Source organism: Sus scrofa, chromosome 2 (assembly GCF_000003025.6).
Source record: "Sus scrofa isolate TJ Tabasco breed Duroc chromosome 2, Sscrofa11.1, whole genome shotgun sequence".
In the NCBI taxonomy this organism is placed as follows: domain Eukaryota; kingdom Metazoa; phylum Chordata; class Mammalia; order Artiodactyla; family Suidae; genus Sus; species Sus scrofa.
This window is the reverse complement of record NC_010444.4, coordinates 8,919,145-8,946,073: the sequence shown is the minus strand read 5'-3', so window position 1 is coordinate 8,946,073 and position 26,929 is coordinate 8,919,145. Positions and strand designations below refer to the sequence as shown.

The following is a 26,929-nucleotide window of genomic DNA, read 5'->3' as shown; positions in this document are numbered from 1 at the left end:
TCATCGGATCCGAGCCGTGACTGCGACCTACACCACAGCTCACGGCAACATCGGATCCTTAACCCACTGAGAGAGGCCAGGAATCGAACCCCCGCAGCCTCAGGGTTCCTAGTCAGATTCATTTCCGCTGAGCCATGATGGGAACTCCCCTAGAAGCTTCTAAGTCACATGCCGACACCTTCTTAACTTGACCTGCTGCCACAAGAAAACAGAGTCTACACTGAGCGTTTACTGAGCACCGGGTGCTTTGTGAACAGAATGGCAGCCCCGTGTTTGATGACCACGTGCTACGCAACCCAAGCAGCATGCGACGTCCTCTTAAACTGAACGTAGAAAACAACTCTTAACTCCCCCTCAAAAAAAACCATTCCCCCTTCTTTGCCATTTTGGTAAATGGCACCACCATTCACCAGTTGCTCAGACCAAAAACTTGAGTCATCCTCAACTCATCTCTCTTCCCTTAAACCACATGGACCCACAAAAAAAACCCCAGCTGATTCCGACATATACCCTGAATGTGTCCACCAGTCTATACCAAAGCCATCCTAGTCCAAACAGTCCACTTGTCTCTCAAAAATCTGCCAGAGCCTCCTAAGTGAGCTTCCTCTTAGAGTCTGCCCCTTACAATCTGTTTTCTACACAACAACTGCAGTGACTGTCTACACCAAAAAGAGCGCATTTCATCCCTCTGCTTGAAATCTTCCAAGAGCCTCCCACTAAATTTAGAATACAACCCAAATTCCCTACCTGGCTTACACGGGCCAATGGTCTAGCCCTGCCCACGCCTCTGGCCTCGCCGTCCCTTCTCCTTCTCACCTGCTGTGTTGTAGCCACAACGACCTTTTCCATGTGAATCTCCTGCAGCAAGGCTGCCCAGGCCTCAGGGCCTTTCCCCTTACTATTCCCACTTTCTCGAAGGTTCTCCTCCTCCCCCGATCTTTGGATAACTAGCTTTTCCCCCTTACCATTCAGGCTTCCGTGTCCCTTCCACAGCCAGGCCATCCTATATCACCATATAAAGTAGGCCCAGGAGTTCCTGTTGCGGCGCAGTGTAAACAAATCCCACTAGTATCCATGAGGTGGTGGGTTCGATCCCTGGCCTTGCTGAGTGGGTGGGGGATCTGGCACTGACGTGAGCTGTGGTGTAGGTTGCAGATACAGCTCGGATCCATAGTGGCTGTGGCTGTGGCTGTGGTGTGGGCTGGCAGCTGTGGCTTTGATTTAACCCCTAGCCTGGAAACTTCCATATGCCAAGAGTGTGGCCTTAAAAAGCCAAAAAAAACAAAATAGTAGGCCTCCCCTACCCCGAATAACTCGCTCACCTGCTTTCTTTATTAGGATTTGCCACTACCTGAAAGTGTCTTTTCTGTTTTCTTGTACAGCGTTCCGATGACCCATTCAGAAAGGAATTTCCCAAGGGCAGGGACCACAGTTGTCTTCTTTGCTACTGAGACCCCACAACCAGGCAGCCAAAAGTCACTCAATAATGTGAGTGATTGAAAAAATAAACCAGGGAGTTCCCGTTGTGGCTCAGCAGGTTACAAATCCAATTAGTATCCATGAGGATGCGGGTTTGAGCCCTGGCTTCGATCAGTGGGTAATGTTGCTGCACTGTGGTAGGTCACAGACACAGCTCAGATCCAGTGTTGTGGCGCAGGCCAGCAGCTGTGATTCGACCCTTAGTCTGGGAACTTCCATATGCTGTGAGTGTGGCCCTAAAGAGCAAAAAAAAAGAAAGAAAGAAAGAAAAAATAAACCAAAGCATCCTCACAACTTCCCTGAGGTAGGTACTATTATTGTGGCCTTTTTATTTATAAGGGGAATGAAGCTCAGGGTAGTCAGGTAGCTTACCCATGAGTGGTGAGCCCAGGTTTTGAAGTCTGTCTGAATCCAGTCAGTGGTTCTTTTGTTCGTTTTCTTTTGTTTTGCTTTTGAGGGCCGACCCCACAGCATATGGAAGTTCCCAGGCTAGGGGTCAAATCAGAGCTGCAGTTGCCAGCCTACACCACAGCCACAGCAACGCCAGACTCGAGTTATGTCTGTGGCAATGCCTGATCCTTAACCAACTTGAGGGAGGCCAGGGATCAAACCTGAATCCTCATGGATCCTAGCGGGGTTCATTACCGCTGAGCCACTACGGGAACTCCCGCAGTCAGTGGTTCTTAAATGCCTATGCAATAACGCCCCAAGACTTAATGGAACCCTCTCTTTTGGTCTCAGCACAGCATCTCTTGAATGTGTCTGCCCTTTGGCCTCTGCCATAATCACCTTCCTACTGGCAATCACACGAGTCTCCTCCCTAGCTTCTCAGTTCATCCACGCTCCAGGGTTGTTTTTTTTTTACCCTAAGATGATTCAATTTCAGAGTTCCCATCATGGCGCAGTGGTTAACGAATCCTACTAGGAACCATGAGGTTGCGGGTTCAATCCCTGGCCTTGCTCAGTGGGTTAAGGATCCGGCGTTGCCGAGAGCTGTGGTGTGGGTCACAGACGTGGCTCGGATCCCGAGTGGCTGTGGCTCTGGCGTAGGCCGGTGGCTACAGCTCCAATTAGACCCCTAGCCTGGGAACCTCCATATGCCGTGGGAGTGGCCCTAGAAAAGGCACAAAGACCAAAAAAAAAAAAGAAGATGATTCAATTTCTCATTTTATTCTTATTACATTGTTCTGAGAAAGAAAAGAATCAAACTATTAGGGAGTTGCTGTTGTGGCTCAGCGGAAACAAATATGACTAGTGTCCACCCACAGTGATCTTCACAACCAGCTACCAATCTACTCTTCCAGCCTTATCTGCGGCCAGTCACTCAACTGATCAACAAATATTGAGTATCCACTATATGCCAGACCCTGTTACAGGCACTTGGGATACATCTATAAACAAACAGGAAGAAAAATCTCTGCCGTTATGGCATTCACACTTTTTTTTTCTTTTTGAGGGAGATGAGGTAAGTGGGAGGAAACAGAGACAAACCATAAACATAAGAAAGGTAATCACAGAAACCATTAGAATGTACATAAAAATGCTATAAAAAAAGAAAACAGATGAGGGTTTGGGATGGAAATGCTGTAAAATTTGGTTGTGATGATTGTTGTACATCTATAAATGTAATAAAATTAATTAATTTTTTAAAAAAGAAAAAAAGCGAAAAAAAAGAAAGAGAAAGAAAACAGAGCAAGGGAAGGGAGATCAGAGTTTGGGGTGCGGGGGTGTTGAACAGTACAGTGACAGCAGGCCTCCCTGGGCAGGTGACTTCCGAGCAGAGCCCGGAATTTTCCCTCTTACGAGACATGCCACTGCACACACTGTTTCCTCTTTCTGGAATATTCTTCCACTGCCTCTATACGAGCCTTGAAACCAGCTCAGATTTCACCTTCTCTATAAAATCTTTCCCAGCGTCCCTGGACTATCTCATTTATCTTTTTGTAAGACCTTTTCTGGGAGTTCCTGTTGTGGTTCAGCGGGTTAAGAACCTGTCATAGTGTCCATGAGGATGTGGGTTTGATCCCTGGCCTCACTCATTGGGTTAAGGATCTGGAGTTGCCACAAGCAGCAGTGTGGGTCTGAAAGCCATGGTGTAGGTCAGAGATGTATTGCAGATCCCATGTGGCTGTGGCTGTGGCGTAGGCTGGCAGCTGCAGCTCCGATTCGACCTCTAAGCCTGGGAACTTCCATATGCCGCAGGTCAGCTGTAAAAAGAAAAAGAAAAAGGAAAAAGAAAAGGATATCTTTTCTGTACCACTCGCCTCCTATTCACTGCGTGTGTTTATGGGGGCGGATACCTTTTCTAGACAATAAGCTCTTTTTTTTTTTTAGGGCTGCACTCGTAGCACATGGAGGTTCCCAGGCTACGGGTCAAATCGGAGCTGTAGCCGCTGGCCTACGCCAGAGCCACAGCAACGCCAGATCCAAACAGCATCTGCGACCTACACCACAGCTCACGGCAACGCTGGATCCTTAACCCACTGAGTGAGGCCAGGGATCGAACCTGCAACCTCATGGTTCCTAGTCAGATTCGTTTCCACTGCACCACAAGGGGAACTCTGACAATAAGCTCTGGAGAGCAGGAATCCTGCCTCGTAACTTTTATGCAGCAAATACCCAGCACAGTGCTTTGTACACAGTAGATGACCACTAAGTGCCTACTGACACAATGGATGAGCAGGATGTTGGGGGCGGGCTCTAGAAACTTGCTCCCACAGCAGGGAAAAATGATGGGAGTGATCTGATTGGGGTGCTGGGCTTTCCCGATCGCTAGGTGCTCACCTGTTTGATGATATAAGTTAGCTCCTCGATTTCCACTGCTTTATCATCAAAGAGGGACTTGCGCTTGGCCACTACAGAGATAAACAAGAGGCCATGACAGGTGAGGTTGAAGACAAGGCTCAAGCAGTCCGGCTCCTCAGCCCTCTCTGGTTCCTTCACTGCCCCAGCTCTCCAACGCCCCAAGAACACTCACGGATTGTCAGCTTCTCCAGCTTGGCAAAGGTGTTGCTGAGGTCTTTGCCAATGCGCCTGCAAACGGGAGTTAGTGAGAACGCTGCGGGGAAGCGAAGGAGAGGGCCTTTCCCACATTAGCACCAGCACCACCAACCCCAGCCCCCCTGGAGCCCAGGCCACAGGCAAGGCTACTTCTCTTTAGATGCTAGTCATCCCACCACAAAACTACTCTCAACTCACTTGGCCATGAGGGTGAATTCACTGCGCTGCCGGACAGCCCGCAGAGCTGGCTTGTTTGTCTGGATTCCATTCTGAAAGGCAATGTCAAGAGGTAGACCTTTTTTTTTTTTTTTTGGCTTTCTTTTTAGGGCCGCCCACGCAACACATGGAAGTTTCCAGGCTACGGGTCAAACTGGAGCTGCTGCTGCCGGCCACAGCCACAGCCACAGCAAAGCTGGATCCTTAACCCACTGAGGGAGCCCAGGGATCGAACCCGCCTTCTCACAGATGCTAGTCACATTCATTTCTGCTGAGCCATGGAACTCCAAGAGGCAGAACTTTAGCTTTCCCTCCCCATTTCCAGCTCTCACTATTCCTCAGGTGTCTGCTAAACTCATCCTCCAGCACCAGTGGCATCCTCCACCAGACAGTCCACACAGGTAGACACAGGTTCAAATCTTGACATCACCAATCACTAGATGGGAGCTTGGGACAAGTTACATAAACCATTCTGAATCTCTATTTCCTCTTCTATAAAACGAAGACACCTCCTATTGTTGTTGCTAAAATTAAAAAATATAAGGGGGGGAGTTCCCGTCATGGCTCAGTGGTTAGGAACCATGACGTCACAGGTTCAATTCCTGGCCTCGCTCAGTAGGTTAAGGATCTGGCATTGCCATGAGCTGTGGTGTAGGTCGCAGACTCGGCTCAGATCCGGAGTAGCTGTGGTTCTGGTGTAGGCTGGCAGCTACAGCTCCTATTAGACCCCTAGCCTGGGAACCTCCATATGCCACAGGAGCAGCCCTAAAAAAGACCAAAAAAAAAAAAATATATATATATATATATGGGGGAGTTCTCTTTATGGCTCAGCAGTTAACAAACCCGACTAGGATCCATGAGGATATAGGTTTGATCCCTGGCCTCACTCAGTGGGTTAAGGATCCAGCATCGCTGCAAGCTGTGTTGTAGGGCGCAGAAGCAGTGGCGGTTGCAACTCTGATTTGATTCCTAGGCCTGGAACTTCCATATGCCGTGGGTGAGGCCCTAAAAAACCAAACCAAAACAAAACATAAGGGATGCAAAGAATTTTAGCCAATACCAGGTCCATTATAAGCACTAAATAAATGGTAACTAATGTTACCATTCTATTCCTCCACTCTGGGAACTGAAGAGGATAAATGGAAAACTCTTGGAGATCATATAGCAGGGCAGTTAACAAGAGCTGAGCAGTAAAAACATTTAAATTTACAGTTACTAAGGTTCCACTTGGATTCAGAAAGTCTGGACCAGGATAAAGAAATCTCACTTTTTAAAAAGGGCTCCGAAGTGATTTTTTTTTTTTCTTTTTATGTCCACACCTGTGGCATATAGAAGTTCCCAGGCTAAGGGTCAAATAGGAACCACAGTTGCCTGCCTACACCACGGCCACAGCAAGGCGGGATCCAAGCTGTGTCTTTGACCTACATCACAGCTCACTGCAACATGGGATCCTTAACTCACAGGGGCCGAACCTGCATCCTCATGGATACTAGGCGGATTCGTTTCCGATGAGCCACAAGGATAATTCCTCCAAAGTGATTTTGATAAAAATTTAGAAAAGTGGAGTTCCCGTCGTGGCTCAGTGGTTAACGAATCCGACTAGGAACCAAGAGGTTGCCGGTTTGATCCCTGGCCTCGCTCAGTGGGTTAAGGATCCAGCGTTGCTGTGAGCTGTGATGTAGGTCACAGACGAGGCTCGGATCCCCATTTGCTGTGGCTGCGGTGTAAGCTGGTGGCTACAGCTTCGATTTGACCCCTAGCCTGGGAACCTCCATATGCCTCAGGGAGCAACCCTAGAAAAGGCAAAAAGACCAAAAAAAAAAAAGAAAGAAAGAAAAGGACAAGTTCCTTCATTTTACATATATGTAAAAACTGAGTTCTGGAGTTCCCGTTGTGGCGCAGTGGTTAATGAATCCGACTAGGAACCATGAGGTTGCGGGTTCGGTCCCTGCCCTTGCTCAGTGGGTTAACGATCCGGTGTTGCCCGTGAGCTGTGGTGTAGGTCGCAGAAGTGGCTCGGATCCCGCATTGCTGTGGCTCTGGCGTAGGCTGGAGGCTACAGCTCCGATTGGACCCCTAGCCTGGGAACCCGCGGGAGCGGCCCAAGAAATGGCAAAAAAAGACAAAAAACAAAAACAAAAACTGAGTTCTAACTAAGTTAACTTCCCTGTTGTCATAGGAAAACTTGGTAGAATCATACTGGAACGAGAATTCAAAGTACCTGTCCCTGAGCTAACGGGTCTTTCTGGAATCTGTTCCTCATCCAAACCAAATATACTGCTGCCATCTCTCTCCCTGAGATATTCCTTCCAGAATAGCAACTCTACACTCAGGGGATCCCTGATAAGGTCTAGATCCTTGCCTCTAGATTAGCTAGCCAACCTCTTCTCAGTTGTTTGGGAGGTCCTACTACCCCCGCCAAGCTGGGTCAGTTCTTCGTCAGACTCCCCCAGTAATTATTTCAATCAGCAGTGCTGGAGCACCGCCTCTCCCAGGCTTGAGTAAGGCTCACTTCAGCCTTTCCCACTCCAGGTCCTTACCTGACGACTCTGCAGGGACTTGCAGGCAGACAGGAATTCCTGGGTCCGATCCCGGCAGGACATGGTGTCGGGAGGGGGAGGGGCCAGGGCCACTGGGGGGGGCAGAGGGGCGATGTCGCTGCTGCTACTGCCAGCAGTTGCAGGGGACAGGACCTGCGTCTTTGAGAGACCCAGGTAGACACCCTGATCCGTGTTCTTAGACCCGTAGCGTTTCCGCGGGATCATTGAGACGCATAACCTCGGACTGTTGTGGAGGGGAGAGTGTCATTCCCCAGTCAGCCTCCTTCCCCACAAAGCCCCCCAACCAGCAAATCCTCGGACTCCCTCTGCACTTGGCACGGACTTGCGCGCCCAAAGCCACCCGTAGATCCTGGGGACGTCTCGCAACGGGCAGGACCCCGCTGCCTCTCCGGCCCAAGCCTTCCCGCTCCTTAGACTCTTCTTCCAACTTGGTTCTGGAGGCCAGACCGCGGACCCGGGCCCTGAAGTAGAGGCAGGGCCAAAGGCAGGTCCTGTGGCCCCGAGGCTCCAGCCCGGCCCATGCAACTGTCCCAGGCCCTAACTGGGCTTTTTCGCATCCACGGGTTCCTCAACTCGTCAGGGAAAAACGGTGACGGTGAGCGACCTCCTGAGAGGGACACACTTGGGTGGGCGGAGGGGGGAAAGCTATAGGTGTTTATTTGAAGCAGGAAGTCCCACCCCCGTCCAAGTCCCACCTTCTGGACGACTGCAACCACTGATTGGCTAACTCCGACGTCTGTCTCAACAGGGGCTTTCCTGATTGGAGGGCAAGGTATTCGCTCACTCCGAGCCGGGCCGGCAGGACTTGCCCGCTTGCCCCTGGTTCCCTTCCCCCGGCCCGGCGCCATCCCCGGAAAGAGCTGCCCAGGGCGGACACAGCGGCCAGACCCCACTTAGAGTGACCCTACCTCCTCTCTGCCGCCTGCCGCCGCCGCCACCACTGCCACAATCTCCCGGCTCGTCACCGCCTCCTCCCCCGGCGCCGAAGCCGCCGAAACCCGACCGAAGACTAGAAGCCGCCACGTCACCCACACGTAACCCCACCCCCGGTGACGAGAAGGCGGTGGCATGCCTTTTCGAGCCCGGCGACCCGAGAGACACGCCCCCCAACCCAAAAGCCGGAGCAACTCCGCTGTCCCATTGGCTAGGCCGCCTCCGAGGCCCCACCCCCCCCAGGGAAACTAGAGGCGGAGTTGGGGGGCTGGGCCAGCTTCGGGGGAGGAGCCTTAAAGAGCCCTCCGCGCTGGTGGTGCCCGCGCCCTGTGCGCCTAAAGCGAGCAGCTGAGGGGCAAGCGCTCAGGCAGGTACACGTTAGAAAGTTTATTCTCTGGAGGCTGGGGCGAACTGAGAGCAGGGCTGGGTCAACCCTTTTCTGGCTCCTCCGGGATCCCCTCCCGGTTGCATTCCGGGATCTTACAACCCGGCTTTTGACCCAGGACTGATTGCCTCTTGTTTGTCCGCGTGGAGCCCCGACGGCTGAACAAGGATAGCCGCCGCCACAGCACGGTGATCAGAAGGCTATCGTTCGACTTACGATGCTGGTGGTACTCTGAGTCCCCATCAACCCCTTCAGTGCCTGCGAGGATAAAGAGGCCCGCTGAGCTCTACCCTCCCTAGTCCAGCCTTCTATCGGGAAGTCCCCAAGCCCACTCCCTGAACCCCCTTTGTGTGTCTCTGGTCCCACCTTCCTCTGACATGCTCTCTTTGGCCTGCACATCCGTCTGAAAGTCCTTGTCTTGGCAGCAGCCCATGGCCCCGCTCGGCCTTGCACTTGGTGCCACCCACACCAGCCGCCAGCCTGCTGCTCGCGGCCCTGCTTTTGTGACGTCAGACACCCCACCACCACCCCAGCTCAGGGTGCAGCCACCGCTCTTTCTTTTCTCCCATCACAAAAGGATCAGGATCATCGTTCATATTAAGCAGTTTATTTACAAAGTGAGCACAAGCTTTTCAGGAATTGGTGGACCCAGGCCGCTTCTTTTTTCTCTTTCTGGTTTGGAGAACCCCTTGGGTCTGTTCCAAATCCGGGAGCTTCCGCTTGGCAGCTGCCTCCAAAGAAGCCCAAAGTTCATCTGTCTCTGTATCTTCTGAGGGCACCTCATTGGGCTGTTGAGGCTCCTGGGGTTCATCCTGGTGAGTGGGAAGAAAAACTCAGGGCACGGTAGCAGACTCACAGCCAAAGGGAGTAAATTCCTCCAGGTACCACCCTGCTTATTTCCTGCTCCGGGAAACATTCTCATCTATGCTCCTATGTCACCCTCGGCAGTAATCCTGTCAGGACTATACTAACACCCCCCCGCCCCCGAAAAATTAAGTTAACGTGGCAGGTGGATGGACGGTCCCAAGTCTGAGTTCCAGCTGCTTGCCCTTTCTCTTCACAGGGAAAATCCTCACACCTGTGCCCTTGATGCCCACATTCCCAGACCCGACTGCTTACCTCCCAGTTATCCCTGCCTGATAGGAGGAGGCAGTTCAGTTGAGATTTGAGATAAACCTGCAAAAGATGAAGGGCCTTAAGGAGGCAAGTCCACTGAAACAGAAACATGAAGCGGGGCACAGGAGGCAGCAGGTGCTTACCTTATGCTCCAGGCCCCGTGGATTCCGGATCCTGTGTACCCTCAGGACTCTGTCCAAGCCACAGGAGGCTAAGAGGGGCTTTGAAGGGTGACACTGCAACCCTCGGACGCTGCCCGCCAGCCCCTTCAGACAGCCCAGTAAACGCCCTGGAGGAGGGGAGAGCCATCAGCACTAGGTGGCCAGCCAACAACCATTTATTGGTTACTGTTCAAATGACTTTATGTTTTTTTTTTTTTTTAGGGCTGCACCCATGGCATATGGAGGTTCCCAGGCTAGGGGTCTAATTGGAGCTGTAGCTGTAGCTGCCAGCTTACACCAGAGCCACAGCGACACCAGATCCGAGCCGCGTCTGCGACCTACACCACAGCTCACAGCAACGCCAGATCCTTAACCCACTGAGCGAGGCCAGGGATCGAACCCGCAACCTCATGGTTCCTGGTCAGATTCATTTCCATGACGGAAACGCCTGTTTCAATCTTTAATCTGAGACGACAGTCACCTCATCTCCATTTTACAGATGAGGGAACTAAGGCACACAAGGAATTGACAAAATAACTTGTCTAAGGTCATACAGCTTTTGGCAGAACCAGGATTTGAACCCAGGCAACCTGGCACCTGAAAGAGGGCTCAGTGCCTCCGCTGCACCACCTGAGAGGGAATCCCACCCTTCCTCCCCTCTCTCAGGCTGGCTAGTCCATCCACTCACCCTGCCGAAGGTCAATTTCTGCCAGCTGCCCATGAGTGTTCCCCACAATCACTGAACTGAGGAGGAGACGAGAGGCAATGGGGTCAGCAGGAGCTCCCTGGAGTCCATCCCAAGCCCCACTTTGCCCTCTAAACACTCACTTGCCCTCGGGAGTGAGGGTCATGGCTGTCAGTGGATACTCTCCATAGGTGGCCTCGAGGACTGGCCTGCGCTGGGGGGAGGCTGGATCGTAGACACGGACCTGGAGGAAGACTGAGGCATCACAGCAGTACCCTCACTGCCCATACCCGCTCCCGGTGGCTCCTCCACATCGTCCCAGCCTCCTTCACACACCGCTCTCCTGAAGTTGAAACGCACCCTTCTTCTCTGGGCGTTGGGGGGCAGAGGAGAGCTGCTGAGGAGCGTGGATGTACCGGGCTGAGGGGAGGGGTCCACCAGGGTCGGGGAGTGGCAGGTGTGAACATTCCATCCCCCCCATCTTCCCCTCTCGGGATGGAAAAGCAAGTCGGTCTAATTGTCAGAGGAGCTGAATTTCAAGGAGAGAAGTTAAGCCTGAACAAGAAAGGAGAGAGGAAGCCTTCAGATGTGTTTTGAGTGGAGGCGTAGCAACATGATCAGACTTCCACATGCAAGAGCAAAGCAAGTGACAAATACAGTGACCCTGCCTGGGTCTTAGGACTTCAAATGAGACCAAGTGATAGCTCCCCAGTTGGGCCTTTTATGTGAAGGTGAGGCACTGAGGCCAGAGACCAGAGGCTCAGGCTTGGGTGCCAAAGCAAGTCAGAGGCTGCGTCAGGCCCAGAACCCAGTTCTCTTGGCACCCAGCCCCGTGTCTTCTCATGACACCCGCACCATGTGATTCTACAACGAAGGGGCTACTCCCTTCTTCTCTCTTACAGATGGGAAGAAAAGGACGAATCACAGCTCAGGAAACTCCTTCCTAGAATGCACTGAGAGGTCACTGGCTCAGCTATTGGGCTGGAACAGGCGGGGGAAGTGGTCCCTCTTCTGGGAGCTCCGGGATGGAAGAGGGATGGTGAGAGGGCAGCTCTCCCAATGGCGGGGACCAAGCATATGTATTACACAGCAAAGCTGTTCCTCTAGGAGGCTGCTTAACCCAGAAAGCCATAGGGGGTGGGGTGGGGTGTCACCTGATGGTACCCTGTACAGGTGACCAGCTTCTGTGACTCAGGGAGGAACTGTATGTCCTGGTCCCAGATGGGAACTCTCAGGTCAAGCCAATCATTCCGCACCTGGTGGGGCAGGTAGATGAGGGTCAGGGTTGTGGGGGGCTCAGAGTGCCCCTTCCTCCCACCCTCCATCGTTATCCCCTAAAGCCAATCTGGTCTCTGACTCACAGTCTTTGGCCGAAGCCTCCCTGGATCTTAGACCCGGCCCCTTCCCACCCACCGTCACTCACGTTCTTGGCCTTGAACACAGGCTCCTCAGACCCCTGCAGGTCCCACACCTTCAAAGCATTCTCCTTCCCACCCGTGGCAACCACATGGGGGCGAGATGGGTCCTGGCGCATCCTACACACCCCAGGGCCCACTCTCAGTTCTAGGAGCTGAAAAGAATGCGAGATGAAAGTCAGTTCCTGAGTCCTTAATCCTCCTCCCCCAAAGCCTTCATGTGGCTCCTACCCTGGGCCCCACCTTCCCCAACCATCAGGATCTGAGCAGGGGAGCCTCACTGGGTCAGAGGATGCTTCCTTGTCATTGTCATGCCACACTCGAAGTATCCCAGATTCCACACACGTGATGAGGGTGCTGCAAGGAAGAGGGAGGATAGGCTTAGGTTAAAAAAAAGTGCCAGGGAGTTTCTGTTGTGGCTCAGTGGTAATGAACCCCACTGGTATCCGTGAGGATGTGGGTTCAATCCCTGGCCTTGCTCACTGGGTTAAGGATCTGGCATTGCCATGAGCTATGGTGTAGGTTGCAGATGTGACTCTGATCTGGTGTTGCTGTGTTGTAGGCTGGCAGCTGCAACTCCAACTGGACCCCTAGCCTGGGAACCTCCATATGCCGCAGGTGTGGCCTTAAAAAGACAAAAAAAAAAAGTTTCAACGTGTTCTCTGGCCCTAGTCAACCCAGACCCAAATTCATACGAACTAGACTTCCTCCTACCAACCCTGTTACTAAAGAAGCCTCTCGGTAACTCAGGTCTACAGCAGGGTTTTATGGCTGTTATTTAATTTCAATAGGGTGAAGAGCCTGAAGCTCTGAAAATTAAAAGATTTGCCACTCAGCTATTGATGTCAGAACCAGGGCTAAAAATCAAGCCTGTGATACTCCAAAGCAGAGAGCTTTTGCTATTCCATAGCTACATGTGGGGCACCTGGCCCTGCTGGTCTTTCTGAATCTTCAGCCGATCACCAGGGGTCAGGATCAGTGGCTCTGAAAGGACAGTAATGGGACTGCTTTGGGTTTAATGTCTGGCCAAAGTCAAATACCAGCTGTTCTCAAGTTCCCTGTCCTTGGTTAACTGGATGCTAAATTTCAATCTCTCCCCCAAGTATATTTCCCATGAAGCCCAAACAAGTCTCTCTCCAGCATCTGCACAAACCAAATCTATGCCCTTTCTCATATCTGCCCACCCTCCCCACCTTGGATCAGGCTCTGGGCTATGGTAACAATCTCCAACTGCTGTCTCTCCAACCCATCCTCCATAATCCTGCAGGGCTCACAGCTCTGACCACCACACTTCCTACTCAAAAACCATAACTCCCCACCACATACAGAAGTGCAAATCTCTCAGCCTGGCACTTAAAACCCTTTTTTTTTACCTTTAATCCCAACCTACCTTGCCCATCTCATATTAAAATGCTTCTCGGCTTCAATCCCCAAACGCTATTTATTTCTCTTTCCCATGATGTATCCTGTAGCCTGACACCAGTCCTTACCTCTGCTCGGGCAGTAGCCTCTTTCTAGAGTGCCCTTACCCGCTTCTCCATCTGTCAAAGTTCTACCCATCATTCCAGACCCAGTTCAAAGATCTCACCCCACAGCGCCTTCTAGATCTCACTTGTCAGAATTAACATCACCAAAACTACACAGCCTGTTCATAGCCCGTCCATCTTCCGAAGAAAGCTAAGCCTGTAACTTATCACTTTCCTATCCTTTACTGTGGGAGCTTTACCGATTTGGTGGTTGGTAGCCCCCATCTAAAAACACACTCTAGGTGATATAAGACACAAATGAGAACATACTCTAAACTATTAAATGACTTGCTCAGGGTCACCTAAAAAGTCATGGACCCAAAAGAACAACCCTTGAGGATGCAGACTCTAGGAAGGCAGGTACTGTGTCCAGTTTACCTGCAGCCCTTGAATTTCGTCCAATGCCTGTAATCCAGTAGGTATTCAATAAATGCTTATTATAGAAATGAAGGAACGAAGGCAGGACAAATGTCCCTGTCACACAGATCAGGCTCCTGTCACCTAAGACTTGATCCCCATTGATCGACCGTCGTGCGGGAGCTTCAACTATCTGCCTATACCTGAGCATACGGCAAGGGTCTCGGTCTTACCCGTCAACCTGGGCGAGGCCTCGGAAGGTGCCCTCGCCTCCGGGGCAGTGCCTCTGGCCCTGGAACCTGCCCTCCTCGGTGCTGAAGAGCTTCACTGTCCTATCGGCACAGCCGACTAGGATCTGCAGGCAGAGAGAGCAGGGCAGGATGGCAAGAGGAGCGAGGCTGCCACGCCTCAGCATCCCCCCTGCTCCAGCACAGTTAGAGGTCGCTCACCTGGGTCTCGCCGCCCGCGCCCCAGCACAGGGCGCTCACCGCCTCCTCGCGCTGCGGCTGTCCCGCCGCCGTGTAGTTTACCGCTTGTTTGCGCTGAAGGTTCACCCCTGCGGTCCGGGGACGTCAGTTACGCCGGGGTCGCGAACGCATGACCCCCGCGGTTCCAGACGCCCAGGCCCATCACTCACCTTTCAGGATGCCGGTGTCGGTGCCGACCCACACATGATTCCACCGCGCCTCGGCAGCCGCCATAACGGAGATCCGGATCCGGCTCGCACTTCCGGCGCAGCATTTGCGTCACCAGCACGCGGCAGGTCGGATCCGGATAAAGGCCATTTCTGGGAGCGTAGAGAGCAGGAAATGTAAAAATTCCCCCACTGCGCCAGCTGGTTTTGCTTTTAAGAAATGAAATCTAGGAGTTCCCGTCGTGGCTCAGCGGTTAACGAATCCGACTAGGAACCCTGAGGTTGGCGGTTTGATCCCTGGCCTTGCTCAGTGGGGTAAAGATGTGGCGTTGCCGTGAGCTGTCGCAGAGGCGGCTCGGACCCCACCTTGCTGAGGCTGTGGCGTAGGCCAGCGCCTGTAGCTCCGATTGGACCCCTAGCCTGGGAACCTCCATATGCCGCGGGTGCAGCCCTAAAAAGCAAAACAAGAAAGAAAACATATATCAGGAATGATTCAAGTCGCTCATATGAGGCACATCAACCTTGAGTATAAAAAGGACGAATTCTGGGAAAATAAAACCGACTTTTTTTTTTTTTTTTTTCCCCAGATCCCATGTGGGATCTGAGGCAAGCCTGCGACGTACGCCACAGCGCAGGGCAACCCAGATCCTTAATCCACTGAGCGAGGCCAGGGATCGAACCTGCGTCCTCAGGGGTGCTAGTCAGATTCGTTTCTGCTGAACCAGGACGGAGAACTCCAAAAGTGACAATCTTTTTTTTTTTTTTTTTTGTCTTTTCTAGGGCCGCACACGCGGAATATGGAGGTTCCCAGGATAGGGGTCTAAAAGGAGCTGTAGCCGCCGGCCTACACCACAGCCACAGCAACTCGGGATCCGAGCCTCGTCTGCGACCTATACCATAGGTCACGGCAACGCCTGATCGTTAGCCACGACGGGAATTCCCAAAACTAACAATCTTTAAGCAGAACTCTGTTTTGGAAAGTGGAGGTAAGGGCTTAGTTTTTATTTCCTCACATTGAGGTTTGGGGATGGTAAAAAATTAGTACCAACTGAGAGTAAAAATCTGCAAATCTAACAGAAAAAAAAATCTTTCTCCCAAGGGATAAGCTGCAACTTTAAAATGTCATAACGTCCCCCTTTCTTGAATGACTGAGACATTTTCTCTGAAATCAGAGACTCTCAACTATTAGAGGAGTTCCCATCATGGCTCAGTGGTTAACGAATCCGACTAGGAACCATGAGGTTGCGGGTTCGATCCCTGGCCTTGCTCTGTGGGTTAACGATCTGGCATTGCCCTGAGCTGTGGTATAGGTCGCAGAGACGGCTGGGATCCGGCATTGCTTTGGCTGCGGTGTAGGCCGGCGGTTACAGCTCCGATTGGACCCCTAGCCTGGGAACCTCCATATGCCGTGGGTGCGGTCCTAGAAAGACAAAAAAAATAAAGTGCTGTTTAAAATTATATCGGGAGCTTCCTAGTGGCCTGGCGGTTAAGGCTTGTTACCGCTGTGGCGCGGATTCAGTACCTGCCTTGGGAAATTCTTCATGTGTGGTGCGGCCAAAAATTGAAAAAAAAATCTTATTTAAAAAACATAGTCGTTCCCGTCGTGGCTCACGAATACGACTACGAACCAGGAGACTGCTGGTTCGATCCCTGGCCTTGTTCAGTCGGTTAAGGATCTGGCGTTGCCGTGAACTGTGGTGTATGCAGGTCGCAGACGCGGCTGGGATCTGGCTTTGCTGTGGCTGTGGTGTAGGACGGCAGCTACAGTTCCAATTAGACCCCTAGACTGGGAACCTCCATATACGGCGGGTGCGGCCCTAAAATAAAGACAAAACACAAATATATGCATATCAGTAAATAATCATCTCACACTTGCCTCTCACTCAGCGGAGAAGCGACTTTGATTTCCAACCGCAGAACTTCAGATTTTTACACAGCCCTCTTTCGCACTTGAGCCCATTAAAATCCTGTCTAGACTAAACCGAAACTCCATTCTTCTCTGTCTTATATAGTTCTCCTTTATCTTGTGAGATGTCCAGTCATTCTTTTGGGAGATCTCCGTTGCTGCAAAGCCATGAAGGGACCTGGAGCTTTTTAGGCAGAAGGGACTATGAACTCCCCGGTAAAGCTATGGGCTATAAAGAAGAGCTCCAATGACAACTACCTCAGAAAAGACAAACAATAAAACGCCAACGCACGTAACCCTCCATACTCCCGGTAAACAGCAGCATAGTTGCGCCTATTTGCAGATTTAAAAACACAGGTAATCTCGTTAGTGTAATAAAACACGGTAGAACTCGCGCAGATTAGAATCGGTAAGTAAACTACGTTAGTAGTAACAACTAGTTCCACGCTGTCATCACTGTTTTAGAAAGAAATCTGGAGTTAAATAAAACAAGCTACTTCTTTTTTTTAACCGAATATTTTCCCCCAAAGGGGGGTGCACCGTTCCTGGAAGTACTGCAATACCAGGTCGATGCGTGGAGTGGACGGAGCAAGCTCCTATTCCATCTCCTGTTTCCAAAAATCCATTTAATATATTGTCCTCGGATAGAGGACGTATCAGATATTAAACTGATAAGAACAGATACTACACTTGATCTTAGCCAAAAGGCCGAGAAGCGATACCGACGAGTTCGGCACCCGGCCATCCTTAGTCTTACTGTACTTTTTACGATTGTGGTGACTTTTGTCACATAGTCATTAGACTTTCTTCAACATGTAATCTTCCTTTAAATCAATTTCTCATTGTTATTACTTCATAATAATAGATATATTTTCAGAACTAGGTCTTAAATCTTGTTCTTTACTACTCCCGTCTGCTCCCGCTCGGTGTGTTTTGCATAAGTCCGCCCCCTGCTCTTTCACTGTCTTAGCACTGGTCCACGTGATTTCAGTGGCTGCCTGGTGTTTTCCCAAGACCGCGGCCTTGGTCTCCCAGACCGAAAGCTTTTCGGCGCTTCCTGGGGCCGGCAGGGCGGTAGAGACGGTTAGTATGCTGAAGGGCGCGTAGGAAGGGCAAACAGGATGGCACCCCTTTCCCGGATGTTTATTTGGAGGGGCCGCGAGCCCAGGCTTTGGAGTCCAAAGAACTGAACTGGATTTCCGGACATGATGACACGAGGCATGTTGCTTAGGCTCGTTTCCTCCACTGTTAAATGGGGTGGTTGTGACACACTGTGCACTTGGCCCAGAGCTGACAGCGGAGGTCGTTGGCCTTTAGGACTGCATTCCCCTCGCATTCTGGGGCTCCAGGCTCCCTTCTGCCCATCCGGCCTCCCCCTTCTTGTCACAACCACGCCCACCCTATCTTGCCGTTTTGTACCTGCCACCATCCCGCTGTTGGCCCCCACAGCGTGGGAAGAGATGTCCCGAGAAAAACGTTTCAGCACCTTCTGATTCCTAAATCCAGGAACCAGCGGTGGGGCAGGAGGTGAGAACAGTGCGGGTCAAATTTAAAAGAAGCAGTTCTTTAGAGGCTCAAAGCCAAGCCCAGCTCTATGAAAGGAAGTAATGTCAAGCCCTCGCTCAGAAGGGACTTCAAGTCCCGTTTCCTTGGAAACTGTATTAATATAAACGCGGAACCCGAACGTTCTGAAAACTCCTTAGCTGAGCTCTACACCTGGGTTGAAAATAGAGGCCATGTCTCTGTGTCAAAGTGACCAGCATGGAGTGGCTCGGCGGAAACGAATCTGACTAGGAACCAGGAGGTTGCTGGTTCGATCCCTGGCCTTGCTCAGTGGGTTAAGGATCTGGCGTTGCCGTGAGCTGCGGTGTAGGTAGCAGATGTGGCTCGGATTTGACCCCTGGCCTGGGAACTTCCATATGCCCCCAGGTGTGGCCCTAAAAAGAAAAAAAAAAAAAAAGAGAAGGAAAAAAAAAGGGACAGGCATGGCCGAGAGCCTTCAGGCAAGAGCAGGATATTCTTTTCTCACTGATAATCTATGATTTTAAAGACTATGGTTTCTCAGCACTGTGTCCGTATTAACAAACAGAATCAGGGCCCCAGTAAACCCAGAGCCTCCAGGAAAAACCCAGAGCTTCCAGGAAGGGGCTGGATTGAGGGGGTGTGGTAGGCAGAATAAAGGCCCCACATACCCATGCCTTAATTCTTAGACCTCTTGGGGGTTCTCCTCATGGCTCAGCAGAAACGAATCCGACCAGTATCCATGAGGATGCAGGTTTGATTCCTGGCCTAAGGATCAGGTGCTGCCATAGGCTGTGGTATAGGTTGAAGACATGGCTCTGATCTGGTGTGGCTGTGGCCTCCAAATGTAGCTCCCATTTGACCCCTAGCCTGGGAACCTCCATCTGCCACAGGTGCAGCCCTAAAAAGCAAAAAAACCAAACCAAAACAAAAACTTAGACCTCTCATTATGTTACCTTACATAGCAAGCAAAAGGTAACTTGCAGGTATGATAATGATTTTTTTTTTTTTTTTTTTTGCTTTTTAGAGCCACACCCAAGGCATATGGAGGTTCCCAGGCTAGGGGTCTAATCGGAGCTGTAGCCACCAGCCTACCCCACAGCCACAGCAACATCAGAATCCAGCGGCATCTGCGACCTACACCACAGCTCACGGCAGCTCGGGATCCTTAACCCACTGAGCGAGGCCAGAGATTGAACGCATATCCTCGTGGATGCTAGTTGGGTTCATTAATCGCTGAGCCATGAGGCGAACTCCTGATAACGAGTTTTGAGAAGGTTCGATCATTGTGGTGGGCTCCACGTACATAATCACAAAGATCACAGAGGGAGGAAGGAGACTCAGTGTCAGAGTCATAATGTGATGCAGATGCGAAGGATTTGATGCCCTCGCTGGCTTTAATGATGGAAAGGGCTCATCAGCCAAGGAATGGGGGTGGTTTCTAGGAGCTGGAAAATGCAAGGGAACACATTCTCCTTGGAGCCTTCAGAAAGAAATTCAGCCCTATTAACACACTGATTTCAGCCATTGAGACCTATTGCATTTCATTTTGGACTTGGGACCTCCCAAACTGGAAGGTAACACATTTATTGTGTTTTAAGCCATCAAGTTTGTGGTAACTTATAGCAGCAATAAAAAAAAACTGAACACTGGGGCAAAAGCAAAATTCAGTTTCTTCCAATCCCAACCTTTTTTTTTTTTTTTTTTTTTTGTCTTTTTGCCTTTTCTAGGGCCACAGCCACGGCATATGGAGATTCCCAGACTGGGGGTCCAATTAGAGCTGTAGCCGCAGGCCTTCACCAGAGCTGCAGCAACGCGGGATCCGAGCCGTGTCTGTGACCTACACCACAGCTCACAGCAACGCCAGATCCTTGACCCACTGCGCAAGGCCAGGGATCAAACCTGCAACCTCAATCCCAACCTTTTTTAAAATTCAGCAAGGCCCAACCTGGGGCAGGCCACAGTCCCCTAGCCAACCAGGCTTCTGTCTATCCACGCAGGCTGCAGCCAAATATCCTGAACACGGAGCTCTTGGTGGCTTTTCCCACTAGGGGCTCAGCCATCAGGTCAGCCGAAGCCCTGTTCCTCCTCTGAAACAAAGGCGAGTAGGGAGAGCTCTGTCGCTCTCCTCTATTGTCACCCTGCCTCTTGCCGTGTAGTATGGGAGGCTGATGGTGAGCGCACCTCAGGAACTTGGAGATCTCGTTGTCCCCTAGGAGGCCATTCATCCATTTGTTTATGCTTGTGAAGCAGACAATAATGAGCAAAATTAGACATGCATCTTGCCTTCATGACTTTAAGGTCTATTGGGCAGGAGTTCCCGTTGTGGCTCAGTGATAATGAACCCAACTACTATCCATGAGAATGTGGGTTTGATCCCTGGCCCTGCTCAGTGGGTTAAGGATCTGATGTTGCCATGAGCTGTGCTGTGGGCTGGCTGCTGCAACTCTGATTCTAGCCTGGGAATTTTCATATGCTATGGGTGCAGCCTTTAAAAAAAAAAAAATCTACTGGGGAAAAATAAGAAGGTTCTAGTGATCCTCCAGGCAAGAGGGGAAGGTGGCTTGGGTGGGGGTGGCTGTGGTGGCAGAGATGGAGGGAAGTGGAAGAGGTCATGGAAAGTCACTGGCATTGATACCAGCAAAGCAAGGCCAAAGGAAGGATATTCTTTCGACGGGTGTACTTTTATTTTTTTGCTTTTTTAAGGATGCACCATGGAAGGTCCCAGGCTAGGGGTCAAATCAGAGCAGTAGCTGCTGGCCCACACCTCAGCCAGAGGAATGCTAGATCTGAGCCTCATCTGCACTCTACACCAGAGCCACAGCAACGCTTGATCCAAGCCGTGTCTGTGACCTACACCACAGCTCATGGCAATGCCGGATCCTTAACCCACTGAGGGAGGCCAGGGCGTGGATACTAGTTGGGTTTGTTAAACCCTGAGCCTCGCTGGGAGATCCCCATATCTTCCATCTCTTGGCTTAAGTCAACTGAGTCTTGATTTGAATTGGTATGGGCCACCTGGTGAAAACAGTGCTTGAGCAAAGGCTTCAGTCATTATCTACCAGACACTCAGATCCTTAACCCGTTGGGTCTCAGCAGGACTCGTATACTTTCATTCTTGTGGCTGTAAAATTTCTTTTGACAATTTTTTTCTGTATGGCTACCATTGAATGAGCAAGAAATAAATTTTCTTTCAGTGAAATTGCCTTTATTTTACGATAGTGGGGACCCAAAATGTATTTTCCCCCTTTTTAGAGCTGCACCCGAGGCATATGGAAATTCCCAGGCTAGAGGTCAAATTGAAGCTGCAGCTGCCAGCCTATGCCACAGCAACAGCAATGCAGGATCTGAGCTGTGTCTGCAACTTACCCCACAGCTCATGACAACGCCAGATCCTTAACCCACTGAGCAGGGCCAGGGATTGAACCCATATCCTCATGGATCCTTAGTGGGGTTGGTTAACCACTGAGGCACGAAGGGAACTCCCACAAAATGTATTCTAAACCTCACATGAGAGTTCCTGTTGTGGCTCAGCAGAAATGAATCTGACTAGCATCCATGAGGATGCAGGTTCGATCCCTGGCCCTGCTCAGTGGGTTAAGGATCTGGCATTGCCTTGAGCTGTGGTGTAGGTGGTAGATGCAGCTCAGATCTGACATCGCTGTGGCTGTGGAGTAGGTCCGTGGCTATAGCTCAGATTCGATCCTAGCCTGGGAACCTCCATTGGGTGCCACAGGTACAGCCCTAAAAAGACATACAAAACTTTGCCCCCCAAAGAGCTAATCTTTTTATCCTTAATTGCCAAGCCTCACTGGCTCCTAGTGCCTTTGTCCAAGTCTACTAGTTCTACGGTACAGGCCTCTAGCCTTGAGGTGGCCTACTCTGTGGTGTTTCTCCAGGGCTGCTCTATGGGGACCACATTCCATCTTCTTGCCCCTAACACCTTTGTCTCTCAATTTTTTTTTTTTTTTTTTTTTTTTTTTTTTTTGGTCTTTTTAGGGCTGCTCTTGCGGCATATGGAAGTTCCCAGCCTAGGGGTCTAATTGGAAGCTGTAGCCACCGGCCTACATCACAGCCACAGCAATGCGGGATCCAAGCCACATCTGCAGCCTACACCACAGCTCACAGCAACGCCGGATTGAGCAAGGCCAGGGATGGAACCCAAAACCTCATGGTTCCTAATCAGATTCACTTCCACTGAGCCGTGACAGGAACTCCTCTCACTGAATTATTTTCTTGCTTTTCTTTTTTTTGTTTGTTTTTTGTCTTCTTAGGGCTGCACCTGTGGCATACAGCGCTTCCTAGGCTAGGGGTCGAATCAGAGCTGTAGCCACCAGCCTACATCACAGCCACAGCAAGCCTGGGTCCTTAACCCACCGAGTGAGGCCAGGGATCGAACTTGTGTTCTCATGGTTACTAGTCAGTTTCATTTCCACTGAGCCATGAGGGGAACTCCTTTCTTGCTTTTCTTAGGGCAACACCTGCAGCATATGGAAGCTTCCAGGCTAGGGACTGAATCAGAGCTGTAGCTGCAGGCCTACACCACAGCCATGGCCACACCAGCAACACCCATCCCAGCTTAAGGTAATGACTCACTCGTTGAGGCCAGGGATCAAATCCACAACCTTGTGGTTCCTAGTCCTGCAGCAGAATGGGAACTCCTTTTACTGTTAAAAGTACGGTTGACTTACAGTGTTTCAAATTCTGTTGTGTGGCAGAGACCCAACATACACATTTCCCTGTGCTGTACAGTAGGGCCCCACCACCCACCCATTCCAAACTTAAGTTTGCACCCAAACCCACTCAAATGCCTACCCATCCTACTCCCTCTTCCCCCCATGGGAACCCCAAGTCTGCTGGCTTTGGCTGTGATTGGTTTTCAGCTGTCTTTTTAGATAGGGTCATCTGTCCCATTATTTTAGATTCCACAAGCTTCAAGTGCTACATGTTATTTATCTTTTTCTTTCTGGCTTACTTCATTTAGTATCCTATGTTCCACCTATGCTGCTGCAAATGGCATTAGTTTTTACACAGTATCCCCCTCACGTGTATGTGCCGTATCTCCATCTCATCTGTAGATGAACATTTAGGTTCCCATGTCTGGCCATTGTGAATGGCGCTGCAATGAACACCCAGGTGCGTCTATCTACTTGAATTAGTTTTGTCCAGATAAATGCCCAGGAGTGGGATTCTCAGGTACCTCCTTACTGTTTTCCAAGGTGGTTGTGCCAATTTACATCCCCAACGGTGAGGGAGCATTCGCTTTTCTTCATCCTCTAGAGAACTCCTCTCGCTGAATTCTTTGTGACATAAAGAACCTTTACAAAATGGTCATCTTTGGGACTGATCCAAAGGACTTTTTGGCGTTCTCCTCCTCCCCGTAAAGGGTCACTCAAACCCAGCAAGGACAACTAGGCCAAGCATCGATAGGAAGGAAAACTCCTTAAAGGTCTAGGAGGCTCTTTGGATGCTTTCCTGGGTTAGACTAATATGCGGCAAACTGTTATGCTAAGTAGGGCAAAGCAAGTAACAATCTCCCTGGGATCATATTATCTCCTGCTCACCTAGGTCCAGTCCATCCAAACACAGAAGCAGTCAAGGTTTACAAAAAAATCCCTTTATTTATTTAGAAAGGCTAGAAAGATTATATGCTAATTTGAATAGGTAGGTTGTATAAGAAAATTCCACTTCTGATGTCCTCCAAGAGTTGGATTCCTGCAGAGAAAAAGAACAGTTTAGGGTTCTTACTAAAACGGACTTAGAACATTGTATTTATATAGTTAGTCTGATATTTAACACAAGTACGTGAATGGATACTTACTTACCCGTGTGTTAAGTACGTGTTCTTTCTTTAAACCTGGAAACAAACAAAAAAACTCATTTTCAGTGAATAATTTATCCCTTCCCCAAATTTAGAAATTCTTAAGATTCCCTCAGACAGTTCCTTCTGGAACAAGCCTTCCTCTTTTCCCCCAGCCAGCCCCAGTGGGTTCACCTTTACAGGCTCTGGGACTAGGACAGGAGGTAAGACGTGTGAATGTTTCTTCATAGGGAAATTTTAACTCCATCCTCAATGCATTTAAATTTACTAACCTTAGTTTCAGACTGGAGTTGAGCAGAGTATGGCTTACACCTTTCACCTGCAAAACAGAGATTGGGAACTAAGTCAACCATTCCCAGAGGAATGGGACACCCTAATAGGCTGTGTAGGTCTCAACAGACATTTTATAAAAAGACTAACTTCCCACTCTAAGGCAAACTCACAGCTCAGAAAATACCTTTCAGTCATAGTGATCAGACTGGGGCGGTATCAAACTCATCATGTGAGCAGAAATCTGTTTCAGGTGGTTCACAAATGGCCAAAGGCAGACTTTGGATTAAGTAATACCTGCACAACTATCCAAAGTGCCACACAAAAACTGGCAAACTTTACATAGCAGCCATAGATAAACAGATTTACCTCCAATCATCCTCAGGCTCCAGAAAAGATGGATCTAAAACAAAACAAGAATGAGTCAGTAATGCTTACTTCCTACATTAAAATTTGTTCCCACTTAAGTTCTTAAAAGAAAAAAAAATTCAGATTTCCGAGTCTCAACAGCAAATCATCAGCCGAACGAGATTCCATGTAAGTCATCATGTGTAGATGCCTAAAAAGGCATTTTCTCCCTCAGTACACTGTATGTGCCAACATATAAATCACTCACCTTTGAGTGAACAAGCCGCTAAATGGTACAGGTACCTAGGAAAGGACAAAACTGTAAGTGATATTAAGTTCCTTGCAGACAGTATCCCACTGCTCTGTTCTCCAGTTTCTCAGGTGTTCATATCTTTTCATTGTTAGTTCATAGTGAGCTAGTTTGATTCATCACAGAAACTGCTTACTTGGTGGCATATATTATGGTGACATTAATCAACTAACCTTTTAACTCTGGAACCTTTTAACTCTGGAACAAGATGCTCCTTTGAGGATGCAGGAACAAGGTGCCCCTGAATGAGAAGATCATGAAATCAGTAGAGTACCTTAAAAAACCAAAAGGATCCCAGCTAATATGTAAGCCAAGGGAAGCTAAACAAATGCTACCCACTGGAAGTTGCTGTACCTCAGACAGTTCCTTACGGAACATGTTTTCATCCTCTCTCCCTGTTAGCCCCAGTGGGTTCACCATTACTGGCTCTGGGGCTAGGACAGGGGTTAAGACAGGATGCTTGCTCTCCTCACTGGCACTGGAGACAAGTTATAACCAAGGTTACAAGTACTCACCACTCTCAACTCTTTCCATGAGTTTGACCATGAGCAGATCAGCAGGGATCTAGGAAACAAAAGACAAAATAAGAGCTCAGGAATCACCACTACAAGGAACAAAGAACCCAGAAAGTCATCAACTGAAGCTTTGACAACACTCCCTCCAGATGGTAGTTACCCACGCTCACACATACATTAATTTACCACAGTATTGGTAGGAGTAACTTACCTTAAGACAGATGAATGTATCACCATCAAGACAACCTGTAGAACAGCAGCAAATGGTTATTTTAAAATACTATCACAAGATAACACTTTTTCATTCATGTAAACTGCCATCAGAACTCTAACATGCTATTAAGTGTTGGACCTCACAGAGGATCAGCATTGTCAATTCAAATCATCTGACAGTGACATATGAGTGAAGGAAGAGAACACCCTCACAGAACCAACTGTGCTGCTTGCTGTCTCCCTCCCCAGGAAAATCATTGCAAAAGGAAGAAACTGAAGGAGCAAAAAGGTAACACTGCTTCACTGCCCATTTGCTCTGTGGGGAACAACAGAGGCCACCCCAATGCCCCAGTTGGAAAAATTACCTGTATTCATCCTGGGAGGCACTTGAATTCCTTAGGATTGGTGATGAGCTGAAGACAGAAAAGGGAGGCATTTAATGTACTTAAGAACAACCATTAAAAAGCCTCGAGTACTCCCCGCCCACTTCTCAGTAGTTAAGATGACATCACTTTTTTGAGTTCAGGCATATGCTTGTCATTTTACCGTTCATCATGGAGTGGCCAGTGCAACCTGAACGAGCAAGTCCCAACCAGGCGCTGTGCTCATACCCATAATGGCATAAAGCATCGTATGCCCACCTGGAACACCAACGCCGTGCTTGATCGATACAGAGATAGGTCTTGTCCCATCCTCCAGCCTGTACACTCCCTGGAACTCAACCACATCTGAAAAATACCGAAGAACATTCTTCACTATACCCCCAGCCTAACTCTCCCCCGCAGTGTCTTAGCAACTCGAAACAAAAAGACCCAAACATGAAACATGGGCTGCGGATGGTGCTACTCAGAAATTTTACTTTCTCCACTAATCCATCAGTAAGAGAGAGCTCAATTCTTGAAATCATCCCTGTAGCACACACCGATGTACCTCTGCACATGTCCAACAACACAGAAACAAAGGGCGCAAAGCCAGGCCACGAGCACTTACTCCAACGACAGGCCTTCCCGACCCTTCAGAGTTCGATGCGCGCCCAAACCCTGCAGACAAAAGAACCTTAGGTCAGACCTCGGATTATCTCGCCAAAGCTGCGTTTTCCGAAGCTAAGGCGGCGTCAGCTGTGCCAGGCCGGTCTCCTCAGAGTTCCTTATCCTCACGGAGCTCAGTACAGGTCTGTGAAAATGTTCTCATCACAGAAAGGCCAGTCGGCACGGCCCGCCATCGCCATTTTGTCCTTCACAAAGCCCTTGCCGCTCTAAGGCCTCAACACCTAGGCCATGTTTCCTCTCCCCTCCCCCACCAGCCTAATAGGTGCCACAGAGAAAGGACAAGGCGCGGGCACGCTCGCGTCACGACTTTCTTACCGCGAGAAAACGAAAACGCCGACCGAAAGCCCGGGAAAAATGAGACCGAAGAGGCACCGCGAGACACTTAAATACCAGCGCGCAGAGGTCCACGGGATTTGGGGGCGGGACTAAGGCAGGCGCAAGCGCAGAAGGAGAGGGCATGCGTGCCTGATGGGCTGTGGATGGAGATTTTCAAAGGCTGCTGTTGAAT

The 26,929-nt window shown here is 50.0% G+C and overlaps 2 protein-coding genes and 1 long non-coding RNA gene across 15 annotated transcripts in view; all 3 read right to left on the bottom strand.

The window, feature by feature from the left end:
* The window catches only part of STX5 (syntaxin 5), a 30,809-nt gene extending 22,440 nt beyond the window's left edge, over positions 1-8,369 (bottom strand). Inside the window, exons 1-6 of one of the 4 annotated variants that reach the window (XM_013994189.2) lie at positions 8,165-8,271; positions 7,952-8,012; positions 7,236-7,479; positions 4,678-4,748; positions 4,457-4,512; positions 4,264-4,334 (exon numbers count right to left, since the gene is read on the bottom strand). In XM_013994189.2, the coding sequence (XP_013849643.1) occupies positions 4,264-4,334; positions 4,457-4,512; positions 4,678-4,748; positions 7,236-7,460 (423 nt within the window). In that variant the 5' untranslated portion in view covers positions 7,461-7,479; positions 7,952-8,012; positions 8,165-8,271. Of the gene's footprint in view, positions 1-4,263; positions 4,335-4,456; positions 4,513-4,677; positions 4,749-7,235; positions 7,480-7,951; positions 8,013-8,164 lie in introns of all 4 variants that reach the window. The other 3 variants (XM_021079995.1, XM_021079989.1, NM_001243381.1) reach the window with 3 other exon arrangements.
* WDR74 (WD repeat domain 74) lies at positions 9,166-14,544 on the bottom strand. The gene is given in 11 exon segments (NM_001243395.1): positions 9,166-9,386; positions 9,694-9,750; positions 9,834-9,979; positions 10,540-10,595; positions 10,680-10,780; positions 11,691-11,792; positions 11,960-12,106; positions 12,233-12,308; positions 14,068-14,189; positions 14,284-14,390; positions 14,472-14,544. Coding segments are annotated over 11 exon segments (1,158 nt in total). The 5' UTR covers positions 14,536-14,544; the 3' UTR covers positions 9,166-9,206.
* Positions 23,493-26,844, bottom strand: LOC100627892. Of its 10 annotated transcripts, none has more exons than XR_001306759.2 (12): positions 26,737-26,843; positions 26,363-26,412; positions 26,014-26,100; positions 25,738-25,785; positions 25,371-25,405; positions 25,160-25,208; positions 24,818-24,885; positions 24,603-24,637; positions 24,356-24,389; positions 23,985-24,035; positions 23,717-23,744; positions 23,493-23,610 (listed from the first exon to the last, which is right to left on the bottom strand). It is a non-coding gene; the product is annotated as an uncharacterized LOC100627892 (long non-coding RNA). The 10 variants fall into 10 exon arrangements; XR_001306758.2 differs by having other exon boundaries at positions 23,721-23,744; XR_001306755.2 differs by having other exon boundaries at positions 23,717-23,752; positions 23,989-24,035.